Raw genomic sequence first — 19864 nt, forward strand, 5'->3', positions numbered from 1 at the left:
GATTACTGTAGTGCATGATGTTGTTCTTTGTGTTTCTTTTAAAAACATTCATCTTAAACTGGTATTTTCACTTTCTTCTCTTTAAGCTATTTGTCCAAAAAGCAAGTGTTTTACCTTGAAATTAACAGGCTTGTTCATTGTAGTAATTTTTAATGAATATCTTCAAAACATGAAGTTTGGGAGTCATTCCTCCTTCAAATATCCATTTGCTTGTTACTTCAAATCAAATCAGGGCTCTTGAAATGTATCCACCCGTGCATCCATCTTTTGACATATTTTCACCAATATAGTCTGTGAATTTTTTTTCCCGTCAGATAAATCTATGCCTTGCTCTTTTTTAAAAAAATATTCCTTAACCATTCTCTTTACGGGGTTAAGTAACTGAAAAGATAATCTTCAACTTCTAACTTGTCTCTGGCACAGCTTTCTATAAAATGATTAGAACAAGGTACTTAAATACATGCCTTGACTTGAGTGGAACTACTCACATGCTTGAAGTTAGGTGTGTGATGGAATATTTGCTGAATAGAGGCTTTTCATGCAAGATTTAGAGATACAGATATAAAATGATTCATCCTGGCATAAATTCACACAAAATTGTAATTATAGCACCAGTTTCTGGATGCTTGAGAGAGTCAGTGCAGCTCATTTCACAGTAGGCTTAAACTCATCTGGTTTTAAAAACCAAGAAGGACTGGATCTAGTCATACTGAAGTGAGAGACCTTCAAAGGGACAAAGTCTGTAGAACAAGAGTATCTTCTGAGCAACATTTGCTTGTAGTTTTCAGATCGGACTAGTAATAACAGACACAGATTCCTGGTTCATTGTTTTTGTTAGGAAGATTAATCACAATCTATTTTACTCACCAACTTTCTGTATTCTGCAATAGCCAGATCAGGCATTGTGACTGTTCTAGGTGGAACACATTGTTAATACTTACTATACCTGTTCAACTCTCTTTATATGCATTTAACTGTGGTTGAGAGAGATGCCAGGGTTACTATAAGGTCCTGTTTTTAAAGGTTTATAACTTTTAGTTCAAAGGGTAATTGCAAAAATTTTACTGTTCATGTAAGGGGAAATGGGTTGGGGAGTTTTGTTTTTTGGAAAGTTTAAAGAAAACCTGTCCAGCAGTACTTGTGTTTCTTTAAAGGTCCACCACTCATGCTACATTTTTGACATAGGAATTTTTTTCATAATGTTAATCTTTAAAATCTCAGCCTTTAGTCACATTAGCATAGTCTTTTGCTTGTTGTTGCACCAAAGACAAGAAGTTCAGCACACAAACCTTATCCTTGCCCTGCTGTGTCTGTGTATTACAGTAGAATTTCTTGGGTGCGGTGGTATTGTAGCCGTGTTGGTCTCAATTGACAGGCTAAGAGACTTGCTTCCATGAGCTTTTTTGCAGTGTAGACATACCTTAAGGCCCCAATACTATAAACGGACTTATAACTGTCACTTTGAGCTTGTGAGCAGTCCTACTGAAACCAATGGGGCTATTCATGTGCTTAAAGTTAAACACGAGTGTGCACCTGAGGGATAACTCAGCTTCTCCACTTGGACTTGTGCTCAAACATGTGAGCTGTTTCAAGCAGCTAAGATGGAAAAAAAAAAAATTAAAACAAAAAACCCCTCTCCGAGGCTTCTTCTGGTTGTCCCCTCAGATTTGAATCAGGTTAAAGTATGGAAATGATGCTGGTCTCGTATTCAGAGCTATATTCAGTCCTGGAACAATGACTGTTTAAAGAAGATGCTTGCAAGTTTAAATTTTTTTTGAAAAAAGCATATTTGTTATAAATAACATTCAGATTATTAAAACTATTAAAATTTTAATTTGATACTATCTACATTTTATATTTCTCTGTTAAACCATGAGCATAAATGAATTGGTTCCGATTTTGTTTGTGGTCCGTTTCTAGTCAACTTCACTTTTTGACTTCAATGTACTGCCTTAGCTCAATGCTTGTGTTGCAAACACGCCAGAGAAATGCTTACTGATTTTTTTTTTTCCAACTGAAAATGAAATAGTCATGGAAACATTTCTATTGACCTTATATTCAGTAAAAAACTCCATTTTCAAAGCTTGTATTTTGGCCCAAATGTGATCCGACACTGTTCTTTCTGTGTATTAATCATCCATGTTAGAAACATTAGCTATATGCAGAGTGGGATTTCAGGCACTTCAGCGATATAAAGCATTTGTTCCTAATTTGGCAGACCAAGCTACAGACTCTTTTTTTTTTTTGATTAATCTGATTTTTAATAGAATATCTAGTTTTGCTCTGTCTGTATAAATGGCTTTGCAAGGTCACTTGTATTTAGTTTGGTGAGTTTGGAGAGTGAGAAACTACTGTGTTGGCTTGTAAAATTAGCAGGGTTCTGTTCACTGGCTCCATTATGGCATTTGCAGCACAAACTTCTTAAGAATGTTTAAATAACATGGATTAACACTTTTAAAAACTGCTTTGATGACCATTACCACAGACAGCATAGAACAGAGCTGAAACTAGAATCTAGAGTGCTTGCTTCTCTGAAAAATGCCCTCCTTTTTTCACAGAAAGAAAAGGAGTACTTGTGGCACCTTAGAGACTAACCAATTTATTTGAGCATAAGCTTTCGTGAGCTACAGCTCACTTCATCGGATGCATAAAAGTGGAAAATGCAGTGAGGATGTTTTTATACACACAGACCATACAAAAATGGGTGTTTATCACTTCAAAAGGTTTTCTCTCCCCCCACCCCACTCTCCTGCTGGTAATAGCTTATCTAAAGTGATCACTCTCACTCACTCTCTAGCTTATCTAAAGTGATCACTCTCTCTCAATCAAGGTGGGCCATTTCCAGCACAAATCCAAGGTTTAACAAAAACGTCTGAGGGGCGGGGGGGGGGGGGAGGTAGGAAAAAACAAGGGGAAATAGGTTACCTTGCATAATGACTTAGCCACATCCGATGAAGTGAGCTGTAGCTCACGAAAGCTTATGCTCAAATGAATTGGTTAGTCTCTAAGGTGCCACAAGTACTCCTTTTCTTTTTGCGAATACAGACTAACACAGCTGCTACTCTGAAACCTTCTTTTTTCAATGAGGCATCCTATACTTTCCAAAACTATGGAGGTGACCTTATTGAGGTTCAGAAGCTTAAATGCTAAGGACTGAGGTTCACATATGAACTAGTTTGTGTATTGCAATCCCTTTATTTTCAAGTGCGATTACTGTAATTGTAGGTGCAAATCTGGTATTTGGGCATGCAAATAGATTTTTAGGTATTTAGTGCCCAAATTGTGCATGCAGTTTTAGTCATTGTATGTGCCACTGTAGATCTGCATGCAAAAATATGCATGTGTGTTTGCATGCCAAAGTACTCTACCTTTTGGAAAATTGATCCTTGATAGTCAAGTACTAAAACTAAATAAAACAACTTCATATCCAAATAGTATTTCTATTGCAACCATATACCTGCATTTAACACTCTTATTTCGCTAGAGCATTAAGGTGACCTAGAAGTGGAAGTATTCAAATATAATACCAGCAAAATATTTTAAAACTCTCTCTAAAATATTCATAGTGGCTTTTCTGTAAAATATTAACATACACAAAATACATATGTGCTGGTATAAGGACTCTATTGGCAATCCTTTAGGATGACTTGTATAACTCTCACCTTTGTGATGCCTGAGTAATGAAGCTATGCCCCTAAAAGCATTATATTACCCCACGCTGTATTTTGGTATGTGCGGGTGTCTGTGCCAGTACATATACACAGTATAAACAATTTGAAAAGTTTGTCACTCCTTTTAATTTGCTTGGCTTTAACGTGTTTTATTCTAGCTTTGCCCCACTTGTAATCTTAAGCATATAGAAAATAAGCAAGCCAATAGCATGGATGTGTGGTATGGACAGTTTTTAAAGCATGTTAAGTGGTCCTGATGAGATTTTGTAAGGAAAGAGTTTATTGAGAAGTATATTATACTGAATATTCTTGAGAGAACTTTTGGATTAGTTGAGCAGGAAGACTACAATTTTGGCAGAGTTTTTTTTGTTTGTTTTTTTCTTAAGTAAACTTCACAGCAGAAGTGCAGGGAAAAAAATGAAAAGGTGCGGAGGGGTGCGTGGGCGGGCAGGGATTGGAGAGCAAGCACTAGCCTTCCTGGCAGGAGCCATGCAGCTTTGCTCTTTTTGAAGATTAGCCATGTGCTTCTTCAGGGATTTCCTCTAGGAAAATACATTTCTCAGTAGCTTGGTTCTCAGTGGCCCAAATAAAGCCTGTGAAATCTTGGAAATGGCTGGAGTGGCGGGGGATGTTGGAGAACTCATCCCACACTCACCCTACAGTGGTGGCTCCTGTCTGGGTGCAACTCAGATTTGGCCTGTCTGTCCTTCTGTCTCAGTCTACAGAGGGGCAGATGTGGAAAGCTGGGATCAGCCACTCAGGACGGGAGCTACCACTGCAGCATGAATACGGGGTGGGTTTGCTCTCCAAGTCTCCCCCACCTCCAGTCTTCTCCAAGATTTCACTGACTTGATTTAAATTCACAATTAGTAACATCCATGCCAAAATCGTACACTTAGGCATGACCAACTTGACTACAGTTAATTGGGTTTGGGCTGACTACACCTTGTTGTGGGTTTTTTTTTTGGTCTCATATGTTGTACCTTAAAATATTTGTGAGAGAGATGTTTTGGAGCTTGAAGTTTGAAATGGGTATAGGAGCGGTCAAGAGTATTGGCCCACTTCCTTCCAAGATGTATGTTTAACGTAATATGAAGTTCTTAAAGCTTAGGTGCCAAAAAATTCTAGAAATCTGGTACATTTATGAGTTAGGAAGGAAGATTCATACTGTTGTCAGATTGGCTACACGTATTACTACACTTGTGATTCATTATGAAAAATGTTTGACCAAATAACCAAACTTAGCCAAATGTATTGTGTAAAGGAGATGTACATACTGTCCTTCCAGGAAGCAATTCTTATCTCTCAGCATGTTCACCTTACACAGAAGGTGTACTTCAAAGATACGCCCCCAAAGCCACTTGTAAACAAATGATCCCATAGAAACAAGTTAGAAAGCACTGTACTGTATATGTCACCTGAGATCCAACCCACCGGACTGTACCAGTTTCTTAACTTGTTCTGTACATTTCTAATCTTTGTTGTGGATACTAGCATTCTAGATACTGGTCATGAAGGTACCTCCTCTGCTTATGCGGGGGCAGAATGTTAATATATTTTGCCCTTGACTGTTTCCTATCCACTTATGTCAAATTATGAGTTGTCCTGTGCCAAGGTATTGTAAGAGGTACCAGGGAACAAGAATGAACAGCATTGTGGGGAAAAATAATGCAGTTCAGTTGGATAATTGCCCAACATTTATACACACAATATTCATATTGTGTGTAATACATACATATGTACATTAGTTAACACTCTGATTTCAAGCCATACTGAGAAAATAAGTGATTGCTCTAGCTCTTCTGTAAATAGAGTTAATGTTGCTTTGACTGTTCTCTGGCATTACTGATAATGCTGCTCTTTCTAACAGGAAAAACAGGTGGGTTCCAAGAACAAATCTTCATAGTCTTTCCTGCCATTGTGTATCTGGCTTGATCCTCTTCTGCAAATAACAAATAAGCGTTAAATTCAACCAACTTCTTGTCCACTCTGCTGCTAAAAAACCTGAATGCAAAAAGTTTAACAGACCTCTTATATTGTGTATCTCACACTTTCTTCCTTTTTTCAATACCAGAAGTGCTTAGCCACTGCAGAATTTTATTTGAAAGGATTATACATACCTGGTTAGCTCTGCCATGTATGTCTCTCCTTAATTTACCTCCTTTATTTTGGACACTTATTATAGACATTACTCAGTAGGAGACTTCTGGGTAATAGAACCCAGAACAATATTCAGACTTCCGGGTAACAGAAACGGCTCAAAAAAGACCAATCTACTGGTAATGTGGGACACTTGTGTCTGATTTGAGATTGATTCCAGCCTAGGCTACACATGCTGAAGAGACTCGTAGATTAGTCCTCAGAAGTCGTGGAGAGCCTTCCGCCACTGAGTAGCAACCAATTTGTCTTAAAGATGATTGGCTTTGGCAGGAGAGTCCTGTTCAGTCCTCCTGAATCTGAATGAGTAGAGCTGTAATGCAGAACCTCAAGGGTAGCAGGGTCTAACAGATGGAATCTTCAGAACTCTACACACAGATGTGGAGAACTTTTTTCTGCCTTCACTTCCCGTGACAGGAGAGAGGAGCCAAAAAAAAAGACTTAAACTGATTGATACAGGCTTTGAATTTTCAGGCTTGCTTGATTAATTCTGCAGTTTTTTTTACTGAGATAACTGGTAACTTAAGTAGAACTACTGAGCTAGTGAAAAACATTTCAGTTGTGTCTATTTTATGTCTTGTCATTTCTTGATGTCGTTTCGCAACGAATGTTTGGAAGTTGACATATTTCCTTTTTAATTTATTTGTATTTATAAACTGTTTGATTAGCATTGATTTTTCCCAAGCACTTAGATGCTTAGAACAGAAACTTGCTTTCAAAAAATGATTTTGTAGGCGCAGAGAGAGAACCAAATATTCATGGTTTATAGATACATTGGATTAAATGTTGAAAACCACACAGTCTGTTTTAGTCTCAGTATCTGAGAAGAGTGGGAGAACTTCCGTCCCAATAGGTGAAGACATACTGATGGTGTGGTTAAGGCACAAGACTGGGAGCTGGGAGAAAATAGGTTTTGATCCTGGCTCAGATACAGACTTCCTTTGCAATCTTGGGAAATAGATTGATTTTCTCCTTGACTCAGTTGCCCCCATCTGTAAAAATGATACTCCCCTACCTGACAGGAGTGATAAGGCTAAATTCATTAGTGTTTGTGAGGGACTTGGGGGCTATCATGATGAGCACCACATAAAAGCCTATAAATAAGTTTTTGGCATGTCTGCTGTTGATCAGGAAAGTTGGGAGACTTGTATGCTACTCTTTTAAAAATACCAAACCACTGTACAAATTACAAATATGGCATCTTTTACAATCAGTAAATGTGTATAAATCCCATTAATGCTAATGGAAATTGAGCAAACATTAGGGAGAATTGTCTGACTGTTTTAGTGTAAAATTGCAAGGTTTTTGCTCTTTGAAACATAAGCCGATTTATATACCTCCACTGATACTTTTCTTAGTAGTAATGGGAAAAGAACACCATCTAATCTTGCACAATTATCTAGTTACCATTATCAGGGATCCCAGAAATCCATTTGCCACGCAATCTTTAGTTTTTATATTTTGTGGAAAAATAAACATATACAGTAAAACCCCAATTATCTGATCTAATTGGGACTGGAGCCAGATTGGATAATCAGAAATGTGGGTAATCAGGAGAAATGGGCAGGGCTCAGGCTGTTGGCCCCAGATGGTAGGGCTTGGGCTGTTGGCTTAAAAATGGTAAGTATATCAATAAAATATTGGAGAGGAAGGGAATGGAGGCAGAAAAAGATTGATACTAGCCATGGGAAGAGGAAGACAATATTGGAAAAGGAGAATAGTTGAAAGAGAAAGGAAAGATGGAAGAGGAGGGGAGCGAAATAAATGGGGAAAGGTGTGGTTCCCCCCCTCCCCCAATCTCCATGGAGGGTAGACTAGTCTCATAGTTAGGAAATTAATTTCCCTCCCTTGTTCACAAAGTATGAGACACAGGTTGTGGGATATTATTTATTTGTATTACAATACTGCCTAGAATTTGCAACAGAGATCAGGGTCCCATTGTGCAGTACAATACACAAACATGAAAGTCTGTATCAAAGAGCTGACAGCATAAATAAATAGAATGGGCAAAGGGATGCAACACAAACTCAGTGATGGTTGGCAAATGCTATGTTAGTGTCATGGTTTTTATAATGTTTTTGTCTGTGATTTTTTTTCTGTTACACTCAAACACAATGGAAAAGTTTAACAAGATGTGCTAGAAAGTTTACATCTCCATTACGATTCCATAAATGGTTCTCTTAAAGTCCATGGTAAGGAGTTACTCAGGAGTTCAGTTGTGTAATTAACTTGTGGCAAACACAATTATGTAGCATGTGTTTCAGGTCTGTAATAGGAGGTGGGAAAGACGTTCTTATGAGGGCAGATACTCATCTCTCCAAGTGCATATCTTAGCACTCAGATTTCCACCAGGGATGAAATTGGTAAAATGAATGGTTAGGGTTTGATTTAGATTACTGATGAGATGTCAAATAATCCAGGCTCATTCAGCTTTATTAGTCAAACCTAAAACAGCACAACATAAAAAGAAGCCATACTTCACCCACTTCCGGAAGCAGTTTTCAGCATAATACCTTGCATCGTAGGGCTGCTTCAAAAGTATGAGTTCAAGCCTATTTGTATTTATACAGGAGTTGTTTACGATTGATGAAGCATTAGCCAAGACTTATGCACGAGTTCTTACCAGTTGCTTATCTTATTTTGAAAATAGTTTACAAAAAGTCAGCAAAATTGGAGATATTCTGTACTGCAATAGGTTGGTACAGAGGCATATTGGTCAAGAGTCAACAAAATCATCCATCTTCTTTAGTACACACTGCGAGGTATACGTATTACACTTATGATATCTGGCAAGCTTCAACACAACATACATCTTCTCTGACAGATTCTACAGATACATAGACCAGAGGTTGAGTTCACCTATTAGTATATTGGCATTACAGCAAGGTACCCGGGAGCATGGCTCACAGTTTAGCATAAGTATAAAGTATACAAAGCCTTCTAGAAATATATATATATATTAAAAAAAAAAAACAGATGACCAGATAAGAGGGTGAGTTTAGTGTTGTTCTCTGCATAGATTAAAAGGCATTTAAGAGTGTATAGCATGTAGGTGTGAAAAATGTCATGGTCAAGTTGATGGTATGTCCACCCTGATGAGTCACCTCCAGTGAAAAAAGCTTGATTTAAGTTCCTGAAATGCCACAGAATTTCTTTGGTAGGTGAAATGTTGCACGAGACCTGCCTGCCGCCTCTCCTGGTATATCTCCTAGGAGCTAAAGATTGCAAAGGCCAAGTTCCCAGCTAGTGGAGAAAGAGTATGCTTTTGTGTAGGCCTGATCTTCCCTGGCCTTTTAGCCTACATGAAAAGCATGTCACAAAAAGCAGATACTGTAGTAGGCACCTTGAGACGGTCTTTACAGGGATAAAAAGCATAGCTGGTTTAGAGAGCGCTATGAAGCTAGCCTGAAAAGGAAAGAAGTGGGGGGTGAGAGAGAGAGCTGGACAGAATTTTAAAGTTAAATGCAAAGCAGGCAAGTCCACATGTGCACGAGCTGAGTTTGGCACAGGGTTATGTGTAGATTTGTGCATGTATGTGCGTGTTCCTAAATTACATACCTGCAGAGATGCTTGCAGCTGTGTGTATCTCACATTGACAGTGCAGCCCAGCACATATGTGAGAACATAGAATCACTGGGCTGGACCCTTGGAAGGCCAGGTAGTCCAGCTCCCTGTGCTGAGGCAGGGCCAAGAATGCTTGCACCTTTCAGGGATGGACTTAGTTTAACCTGTTCTTAAAAACCTCCAGTGTTGGGGATTCCACACCCTCCGGTGGAAGCCTATTCCAGAGCTTAACTCCCTTTATAGTCAGTTTCTTCCTGATATCTGGCCTTTCTAAATCACCCTTGCTTCAGATAAAGCCCAATACTACTTGTCCTACCTTCAGTAGACATTGAGAGCAATTGATCTTTATAACAACAATCTTCAAATATGTTAAGGGCTATGAGGTGTGTTTCCCCCTCCGCCCCCCCAGTCATAGTTTCTCAAAACTAAATATGCCCAGTTTTTTTAATCTTTACTTATAGGTCAAGTTTCCTAAACCTTTTATCATATTTGTTGCTCTCCTCTGGACTCTCTCTCCAGTTTGGCAACATCTTTCTTAAACTGTGGTGTCTAGAACTGGACACACTATTCCAGTTGAGGCCTTGCCAGTGCTAAGTAGAGTCGGATAATTATCTCCTGTGTCTTACATATAATACTCCTGTTAATGTACTCCAGAATACTAGCCTTTTTTGCAACTGCATCATGTTTACTCAGACTCAATTTATAACCGACTACAACCCCCAGATTATTTTCGGTAGTACTACTGCCTAGCCTGTTCCCCATTTTGGTGGTTGTGCATTTGATTTTTTTTCGTCCTTCCTACATGTAGTACTTTATGCATGTCCTTACTGAATTTCATCATGTTGATTTCAGACCAATTCTCTTAGTTATTTTGAATTCTAATTCTGTTCTCCAAAGTGCTTACAACTCCTCTCAGCTTGGTATCATTCACAGATTTTACAAGCACACTCTCCATTCCATTATCCAAGTCATTAATGAAAATATTGACTGGTACTGGACCCAGGACACCCCCCTGCAGAATCCCAAGTGATACATCCTCCCAGTTTGGCAGGAAACCATTGATATATATACTCTGAGTATGATGGTCTTTCAACCAGTTGTGCACCCACTTCATAGTAATATAATGTAGACCACATTTGCCTCGTTTTCTGATGGGAATGTCACGTGGGACTGGGTCAAAAGGCTTACTAAAATCAAGTTATATCGCATCTACATCCTTTTCCCCATCCGCTAGACCAGTAATCCTGTCAAAGAAGGAAATAAGGTTGGTCTCACATTATTTGTTCTTGACAAATCCTTGTTGGCTATTATTACCCTTATTAGACTCTAGGTGCTTACAAATTATTGTAAATACATGATAGTAAATACCTCATTTTCTTGTAAGATGTTGACCTTTTTAAAGCTGTATCTGTCATGTTCAGTGGAGCCCTCCTAAAGCTCATATAGAGGGAAGCATTGTTTTTGCTCTGATATGCAATTTTTTCAGATTATATTTGCATTTGTTAATCTTCCTGACTCTCACCTTGCTACAAAACAATCCCTTACATGATACGCAACAAACATTCTAGTCAGAAACATTTGGTTTTGAAGGGCAGATAAGTTCCCCCCTGCTCATTCAAAGCTCCCCAGAGTTCAGTGAGAGTCTTCACTGAGTAAGGACTGATGCCTGGGAATAGAGTGAGGGAAATGTTTCATTTGGGCTCCCAGGAAACTAGGATTTCAGATACTCTAGTGAAAATGTGGGTGATCTGGCCCTAAGAAGATGTATCTGCAGCTATGTCTACACTACAAGCTAGGGGTGTGATTCCTCTCCTTGTGTATGCATACTTGTGCTATCTCAAGTATAAATAGCCGTATCCAATACTGAACTTGGATGTTGCAAATTAAAATATGCATTTTTAATTAATAAAACAATTAGATTTTGAAAACAAAGTAGCATCAATTTATGTAGGCCCAAACTATTTCCTTTTTTGCAACCTTAACACATTAACGTAGAGGAAACATTACATTTTACACGGTAACTATGCAGTGTGGTCCGTATTTGGAAAACTGTCAGGGTTTAGGTTTTTGGTTGTTTTGTCTGTAGTCTGACATATTTTATTACTTCCATAGCAGATCTTTGTAAGAGTGAATTGTCCTGTTTTAAGTGTTGTACTGGCTGAGACTTTAAGTACTGTTTTTGTTTCTAGCCAGTGGGAATAAACTTGGTCAGTGTTCATTCAAGTCCAAATGATCAGATGCTATGGGCAATTGATAGCAAATGGAATGTCCATGTACGAATAGGAATTACAGAAGAAATGCCAGTAGGCACTGACTGGGAACATGTACCAGGTAAAAATAACAATAATATTCCTATGTGCTTCCTCCCACACATTCAATCCCTGAAACACTTTAATTCTGTTTTTGTTAGTGAGCGGTTCCAATGCCACGCGTGTTAGATTGTTGTGATTAACAAGACTGATTTGGTTACCAGATAATCCTTACCTTAACTTGAGTACGTGTCTCTTAAATATGGTCTCACTTTCACTAAACGTTGTAAGTGCCCCTTGATGAGAAATTTCAGATTCTGGAAGTGCTTCCATTGTAGAACAGGCTGCACTGCACCGTTTCCAAGTTGTTGCAGTCAGAGGTGTGAGAGGTGCACTCTTCCCTCTGAGGTGGTACTAAAGCAGTGCTCAGCAAGGTGTCTGGGCCTGCTGTGCACCTGGAAGTTCTGTCTTTGAATGTGATTAAAAACCAGGGTCCTGCTCCCATGTGATTATTATTAAAAACTTTCTCATTTTTCAAATCTACATGTATTAATCCCCTTGTTCTGGACAAATTCCATCTGCCTGCCAAAAAGTTTGGTTGAAGTTGGATACAGTATTCTTCCTGACCTCCTGTCCTAAATGGCTGAGTAGTGTTGCTGTGTGCTTTTAAGAAGTTCCCACATTCCACTCCAGAAATGACTGCATTTCTGTCAGGAGGAGGGCGAGCTGGGGGGGAATCCGCTCTTGTGCAGGGAAGGGGGAAATTATATACATCCACATAGTTACTCTGCACAATCCTTTGAGCTCAGTTTGGCTAAAGGGAGTTAAATAAACGTAAGATTATTCCCACTTTCATAATATTGAGGAAGTTATCATGTCCATCTTAACTCTTTAAGACCAAATTCTGCCCTCGCGCTTGAGCAACCGCCTTAAAGTCAAGGGGACGGTCAAGAAAGAAATGTGGAAAACTTGACAGCCTTGGTACCTTTAATGCTAGAGACGTCTCCCATGAGACATTTACAGGTTTATATAAAAATACGTCAATCTCACCTGCTTTACTTATTAAACGGTATGTAACATAGTTTCATATAAGAAAGCATTTAGTTATTTCCTTCATGTGTTTCCATTTAGGGTTGCAGGCATGTCAGCTGGCTATAAGTACAAGAACTGTTTGGGCATGCTGTCCAAATGGAGATGTAGCACGTCGGTATGGCATTACTGACAAAAACCCAGCAGGAGACTACTGGAAGAAGATTCCAGGGACTGTGTCTTGTTTAACAGGCAAGTCAGTTCTTCATGATGATCTGAAACCTTCACAGACTGGCCTTATGATAGCTATTATGTTCTGCCTGATGGTGCTCAAATGAATTAGTAAAGATAAATACTATTTTTAAGTGCTGCTGTTTTTGTTATTGACCATGACTCTTTCATCCATTTAGCGTTTATAATTCCACTCTTTCTTCTCTTCCTCCTCCCCGCCCCCCCCCCAAAAAGAAAAAATAAAAAAAAGAAAATCTTCCCTGGGTCCAGTTAGAAAAATGTAGTGAAATATATGCTGCTTTTTGAATGTTTGCAACTGGAACATACCGCTTTAATTAAAATCTGGATAACTTTTGCTTGGCAGTGACACCTCTAGATGAACTGTGGGCGATTGGTTCTTCAGGATACCTCCTTCAGCGCCTCACGAAAACATTCAGTCACTCTCATAGCTTGCAAAAAAGTAGTGACACTTCTGTTTTGCTTCGCCCTGATGATTTTGAAGATGAATGGGAAGTGATATGAAGGCACTCAAGCATGTGAAGCGGTGGAATAACAAGAGAGCAATGCTTGTATTTCCAGTAACATGCCTAGAGAATGTTGGGGTTTAAAGCCACTTGTATTTAACATGCAATATTAGCACTTTTTTTTTTTACTAAGAAACTGACCTGTCAAATAACCCCAAACTGTGCATTCATAGGTTTGTTCCAGTATTTCTTGGGAGACAGTAAGTGTGGCATACTGAAATGGTTAAATTGTATTACCCTAGCAGCTCATTTGGAAATATAATTGTAAGTTAACCTTATTAGCAATGAAAGTGAATATTTTACAACAGCATGCACACTAATATATATGTACTTCTTTTGAGACGGCTTTCAGTTACATTAAATATTTCTCAATAGCAGAAACGTTAAATATTTCTCAATTTCTTCTTGTACTTGAAACTCCAGTTGGAGAAATGCCGTCTGTCTGTCGTGTCGTACGAATTTAAGATGATCCCAATAGGAACTGAAAATGTATTCTACAGCACAGGTATCAACATGAACATTGTTTGGACCATTTTTATTTCAAAATCTCCAGTGCTTCACTAGCCTTCCATCTCTGGACATTTGGGTTCAATACCTGGTTTCATTCACAGATGAGATGTTTGAAATTGCCCTAATCTCAGGTGGACATTTGTCCACCCCACATACCATCAAGAAACTGACTGACTCTGCTCCATGAGGCCCAGGGCTGGAATAGCAGCAAAGTTGTGGGTCTGGTTTCTGGTACATTGGCAGGATTGTGTGAGGCAGCTTTCCTGGTACCTGATGCACTGTATTTGTGCCTGTAGCCAGTGCTTTATGGCGTGGACTCATTTTTTAAAGTACCAAATTCAGACAGTTTTAAAAAAAAATATGGCAATTGATAGAATTATATATAATTCTAATCTCCCATAAAAAGTTTGTGATATTGTGGGGAGGTGCTTAACAATATTGTGATTTTTAGCTACATTAGCTAAATTTTGAAGTGTCTTAACAAATGTTGCAGCAGAGGTGTTTAATGAACTGGGCAACGTGCTGAATAAATTAATCAGTGCTGTTTATTTTTCTTTATATTCTAAATGTTCTCTAAAGGATACCTCATTTTTAAAGACTAGAATTGTAGATGAAAAGAACTTGAGTTCACTGATGTAAGCAGAAGAATTTTTTTTGTGTTCATTCTAAACTCATACATCATCAGGATGTTTAAACAGCTGCTAACCAATGCTGTAAATGAGCCAGCTTCAGGAGATGTGGAGAGAGAATTCAGTATTGAGAACCTGGGAGTCAATGCATAGAAACAGACATGTTTCCTTTTAACCTCTGCTCTCTTTCAAAATAGCTCTTGCTCATTCTGCGCTTGGTTTGGAATAGACACAGTGAAAGGTTTAAATGTAAATCTGACTGTAGAGAGAGAACTACCTTGGTTCACTTTTTTTAAATATAGCATGTGTATTATTGACTTGGTTTGTCCGATTTTTAAATCGGGGGTGATTGGGGAGAGGTCAGATTTGTTTCCCTTTGACAGCTGATCTGTTTTGATTTCTTTCTCATCTATATATGGAGACTGCCACCGAGTTTTTTTTTTAGTCTGCCGGGCACTGCACTGTAGTGGATTCAGCTTCTGAAGATACTCAGTTTGTTTTATACAAGCATGTTTGGAGAACCCTTTGGCAAGTGGAAATTCAGTTTAAAAGTATCTTGTGGCAGCTCCCAAGTCAGGCAGTTCAGAGGAGGGACAAGACATCTTCCCCACTCCTTGTCAAGGACCAAATGCTCAGATACAACGGTCTTATTTAATACTGACACTTCTTTTATTACACTTTTAAAAAGTCGTCTTGGTAATGGCTCGAGCTTGCTCGCTGTTTGTACACCACATCATACTGTACTTTGCTTTGTTCATTAATATTAATTGGTGTTGAAAGCCCTTCTAAATTGATGGGACTTTTTTGTGTAATTTGATTAAACCTGAACCCAGGTGGTAATTTGAAACACTTTTTTAACCTCCTTACTTTCCTTTATTTCGGTACATTTGATTTTGTTTTATTTTTGTTGTGTTTTGAGCGAGTGCAATAAACTAGACTTTTTTCAAACTACTGTATTCAGAGCCTCAATTATTATGACTGACAAATAGAAAAGGGAGTCTGTTCATCCTGGGAGCTCCTCTTGATGTTGGAGAAACATACATATGAAATACCACCCAGCAACGGCCAGAAGGGCCAGACATTATGATGGGGGCTGGGTACATTAAAGAACACAATTTCTATTTTCAAAGCATCATACACATGCCTCAAAGCGCTTTGAGCACTGTACAACATAAGACATTCCCAGTGTAAGATATATATTACCTTATTGCAAACAGGTCACCCCCAACTTCAGCCTAGGGTTCTGTACGTTTTAGTGCAGAGTCATAGTCCTGGAGTGTAAGGCTAGAAGGAACCACTAGATCATCTAGTCTGATCTCCTGTATATCACAGGACAGCACCTGCACACTAAACCCAAAAACAAAAATGTGGCCGAAGTATTACAACCTACAGGAGACTAGACTATTATGTGCTACAGGGAGAGAATAGGAGGGACTGAGGTGCACCTTCAAAACCCACAACTGGGTTTTCCCTGTGGTTACAAGTTTATCTGCCTTAAATTCAGAACCAGAACAAAGGCTGGGCAGATCACCCATTTCTTTATACAGCTCAGGCCTTTCATCTTGGCCTTCTGTAACAGGTAATCGACAGACAGTCAATGAAATTAATAGGCAACAGGTTTAAAACAAACACAAAGAAGTACTTCACACAATGCAGAGTCAACCTGTGGAACCTGTTGTGACAGCCAAAAGTAACTGTTTTCAAAAAAGAATGAAGTTCATGGAGGATAGGTCCATCAATGGCTAACTAACCAAGATAGTCGGGGAGGCAATCCCATGCTCTGGGTGTCCGTAAGCTTCTGACTGCCAGATGCTGGGACTAGTCAGTGGGATGGATCACTCAATAATTGTCCCTTCCTGTTCATGCCCTCTGAAGCATCTGGCACTGGTCACTGGTGGAAGACAGGATACTGAGCTAGATGGACCATTGGTCTGACCCATATGTTTTCATCATTTGCTACTGTGATATCATGGTACTCCTTTCTTTGCTAATGTACAGAAGTTTCATTTGCACATTGGATGAAGGTCTTGCATAGGAACGACACAAATGAAGAGGATTCAAACAATATCTATACCCTCAATATTATACTTAGCATTTATAAATATCCCAGTATCTCAAAGCACTTGTATATTGAGTCCACCTACTTCCCAGGGATATTGGACATTATGGTATTTCATTATGGCACAGAAAGGTTGATTCACCCAGGAAGGCACAGCAAGGGTTAATTAGCATCAGAGCCAGGGCTTCTGACTCCCAGGTTCTACCTACAAGTCCACCCTGGCTCTCCTGCTTAGATTCAGATGTTAGTGTCTTCATAAGGATCAGTATAGCTTCTGTCCTGAAAACCCAGCTTCTGCGGAATCTTGCAGTGAAATTGTATCTTTTGCTTCTGACCTCAATCCATTGCTATGACACAGGAGTAATTGTCAAGTCACGGTTTACAGGTCAGGTGCCCAGGGATGGGTGCAGTATAGATTACCGCTCTTGGCAGATGAAAATAGTTTTAGTTTTCATATTGATTTCACTGCAGGAGAAAATAAGTTGTATTAAGGAGAAATGTTTGTTGGAAGTAGATTAACTGTCAAAAGCACTGAGGAGAATTGTATAATAGATAATTTATGTATGTATGTTGTTTCCTAATAAAAGTTCTCCTGATGCTAAGGAAATAAGTAAAACTTTTAATTGCAGGTTTGTTTTCAGTTTCTACAAATATTTATACAAATATAAAAAGCAGCACCTCCCTATTCCCCTTTGCACCCTTGACACACATTGCAAGAACAAGAAAACTCCCACAATTGCCAAAAAACCTCAACCCCTATGGAACTCCCCACCCTCACAGATGCCCAACCCCATCATGCTCCTTTCTCTGCATCAGGCTCAACAAGTAGAAGAATCCTGAAGATTGTCCTGAAGGCTAGTGGACTGGCTATTTCAGACCGGCGGGGAATGCTGTCCCCTCACTTTTAAATCTAGGGGGGTTCCACCAAGTGCCTCTCCTGATCACAGCCATGACCACAAAACATTTTTAAACATGGCTTGCTTCTGTCTACTCTAGATGCTAAGTCATGTTTCACATTTGCGCTAACGTTGTTCTCTAACCAATGCATTTTCCCAGTGTAGACGTTGCCAGATAGGAAGGTCCCAGGCTCTTTAGACTAAAACCAGCCCCTTAAATCATCCTGAAATGAATAGGCAGCCCATGCAGATCCTGAAGCTCAAGAGTCTTTTTCTTCCAGTGTGAAGCACTGCTTAACAGCCCACTACAGATTGCACCTGCTTGAGTTTCTGGATTGATTTAAGGAGCACCCCATAAAAAAGAAAAATGCTTTGTAGCAAATCCAGTTCTGAGTTAAAGGCCTTCAATTTTTTTAACAAACCTCTTCTCTATTCTATTTTCTCCACTAATATCTCAGAGGATGTTAAATAGCAACTACTAAAGTTGCACATCTTTAAATCAGCAGGTCTGGATAACTTGCACCAGAGTTTTAAAAGAGCTGGCTTAAGAGCTCTCTGGACCATGAACACTGATTTCCAGAAAGTCTTGGAACTCTAGCTTTCTTCCAGTCTTCTGGAATTTCCCTAATGTTCTGCCAATATTTAAAAAGGGTATATGGGATGATTCAGGTAATTATAGGCCTGTCAGTCTGACATAGATGCAGGTAAGATAATGGAGCTGCCGATATGGGACTTCATTAATCAAGAGTTAAAGGAGGGTAATGTAACTAATGCTGATCAACATGGGTTTATGGCAAATGTCAAACTAATTTGATATTCTGCTTTGAGATTACAAGTTTCGTTAATAAACAGTGTCGATGTAATAGACTTCTATAAGACTTTGTTATGATGCTGCATGATGTTTTGATTGAAAACTAAAAAGATAAGAAATGGATTAAAAGCTAGCTACTCAGTTGGTTTCAAAAGGTAACTGTAAATGTGAAATCATCATCAAACAGGTGTGTTTCTAGTGGGGTCCAGTAACGATCAGTTCTTGGCACGATGCTATTTAATGCTTTTATTAATGACGGGGTGAAGAAAACATGAAATAATTATTGATCAGGTTTGCAAGTGACAAATTGGGGGTGAGGCATAATGAAGAGGACAGGTCACTGAGACAGAGCGATCTGGATTGCTTGGTAAGTTCGCACAAGCAAACAGTATGCATTTTAATATGGCTAAATGTATATATCTAGGAACAAAGAACATAGGCCATACTTACTGGAAGGGGGTACTCTATCCTGAGAAGCAGTGATTCTGAAAAAATTTGGATGGTGATGTGAATGCTCAACTGCAAATGAGCACCCGGTGTGATACTGATCAAAGGGCCTGACATTTCCTTAGGAGTAGAGAGGTTATTTTACCTCTGTATTTGGCACTGTGTGACCACTGCTGGAATACTGCGTCCAGTTCTGATATACACAGTTCAAGAAAGAATGCTGAGAAATTGGAGAGGGTTCAGAGAAGAGTAATAATGATTACAGGATTTGAAAATCTGCCGTATAGCCAGCCTGCAGAGTGGTGATATTCTCAGGCTTACCATTGGAATAGTTTACTAAGGACTGTAAAGGATTCCCCATCATTTAAATCAATATAGGATGTCTGTCTAAAAGACATGATCTAGTTCATATGCAAGTCAGCAGGCTCAATGCAGGAATTGCGCCATACAATTTTATTCTATTGCAGGGGTGGCCAACCTGTGGCTCCGGAGCCACATGCGGCTCCTCAGAAGTTAATATGTGGCTCCTTGTATAGGCACCGACTCCGGGGCTGGAGCAACCGCTGCCAGTGTGTCAGGGAGTGCTCACTGCTCAACCCCTGGCTCTGCCACAGGCCTGCCCCACTCCACCTTTTCCCTCCCCTGAGCCTGCCGTGCCCTCGCTCCTCCCACTCACCCTCCGAGCCTCCTGCATACTATGAAACAGCTGATCGGGAGGGAGGGGGAGGCGCTGATTGGCGGGGCGGGGGAGCTGATGGGGGGGCTGCTGACTTATTACTGTGGCTGTTTGGTAAATTCTGGCTCCTTCTCAGGGTCAGGTTGGCCCCCCCTGTTCTATTGTATACTAGTAGCAAGTGGGGCCTGCAGGAGGAAAAAAAATCACATTTTTTCAGACACTCTCAATTCTACCTTTTTGTAATATATGAGGACTTTTTCTTTGAATTTTACATATGGTCTTCAAACACCATTCTCTGTTCTTAGTCTGTCTCCTCACAACAAGCTAGTGATTGTTGTAGCGTAGTTTTCTCAGTAGATACAGTGAAATTATGTTTAAGAAATCTTATGCGGGATTTCCATTTTGTAGATA

The 19864-nt window shown here is 39.4% G+C and overlaps 1 protein-coding gene across 2 annotated transcripts in view; it reads left to right on the top strand.

The window, feature by feature from the left end:
• Positions 1-15492, top strand: part of TECPR2 (tectonin beta-propeller repeat containing 2) — a 66168-nt gene extending 50676 nt beyond the window's left edge. For both annotated transcript variants that reach the window (XM_074956268.1, XM_074956269.1), the window contains exons 18-20: positions 11582-11723; positions 12773-12922; positions 13266-15492. In XM_074956268.1, coding sequence (XP_074812369.1) covers positions 11582-11723; positions 12773-12922; positions 13266-13423 — 450 coding nt within the window. In that variant the 3' untranslated portion in view covers positions 13424-15492. The remainder of the gene's footprint in view (positions 1-11581; positions 11724-12772; positions 12923-13265) is intronic.
• Positions 15493-19864: the final 4372 nt, after the last annotated feature.

The sequence above is a fragment of the Natator depressus genome, chromosome 6 (assembly GCF_965152275.1).
Source record: "Natator depressus isolate rNatDep1 chromosome 6, rNatDep2.hap1, whole genome shotgun sequence".
NCBI lineage: Eukaryota > Metazoa > Chordata > Testudines > Cheloniidae > Natator > Natator depressus.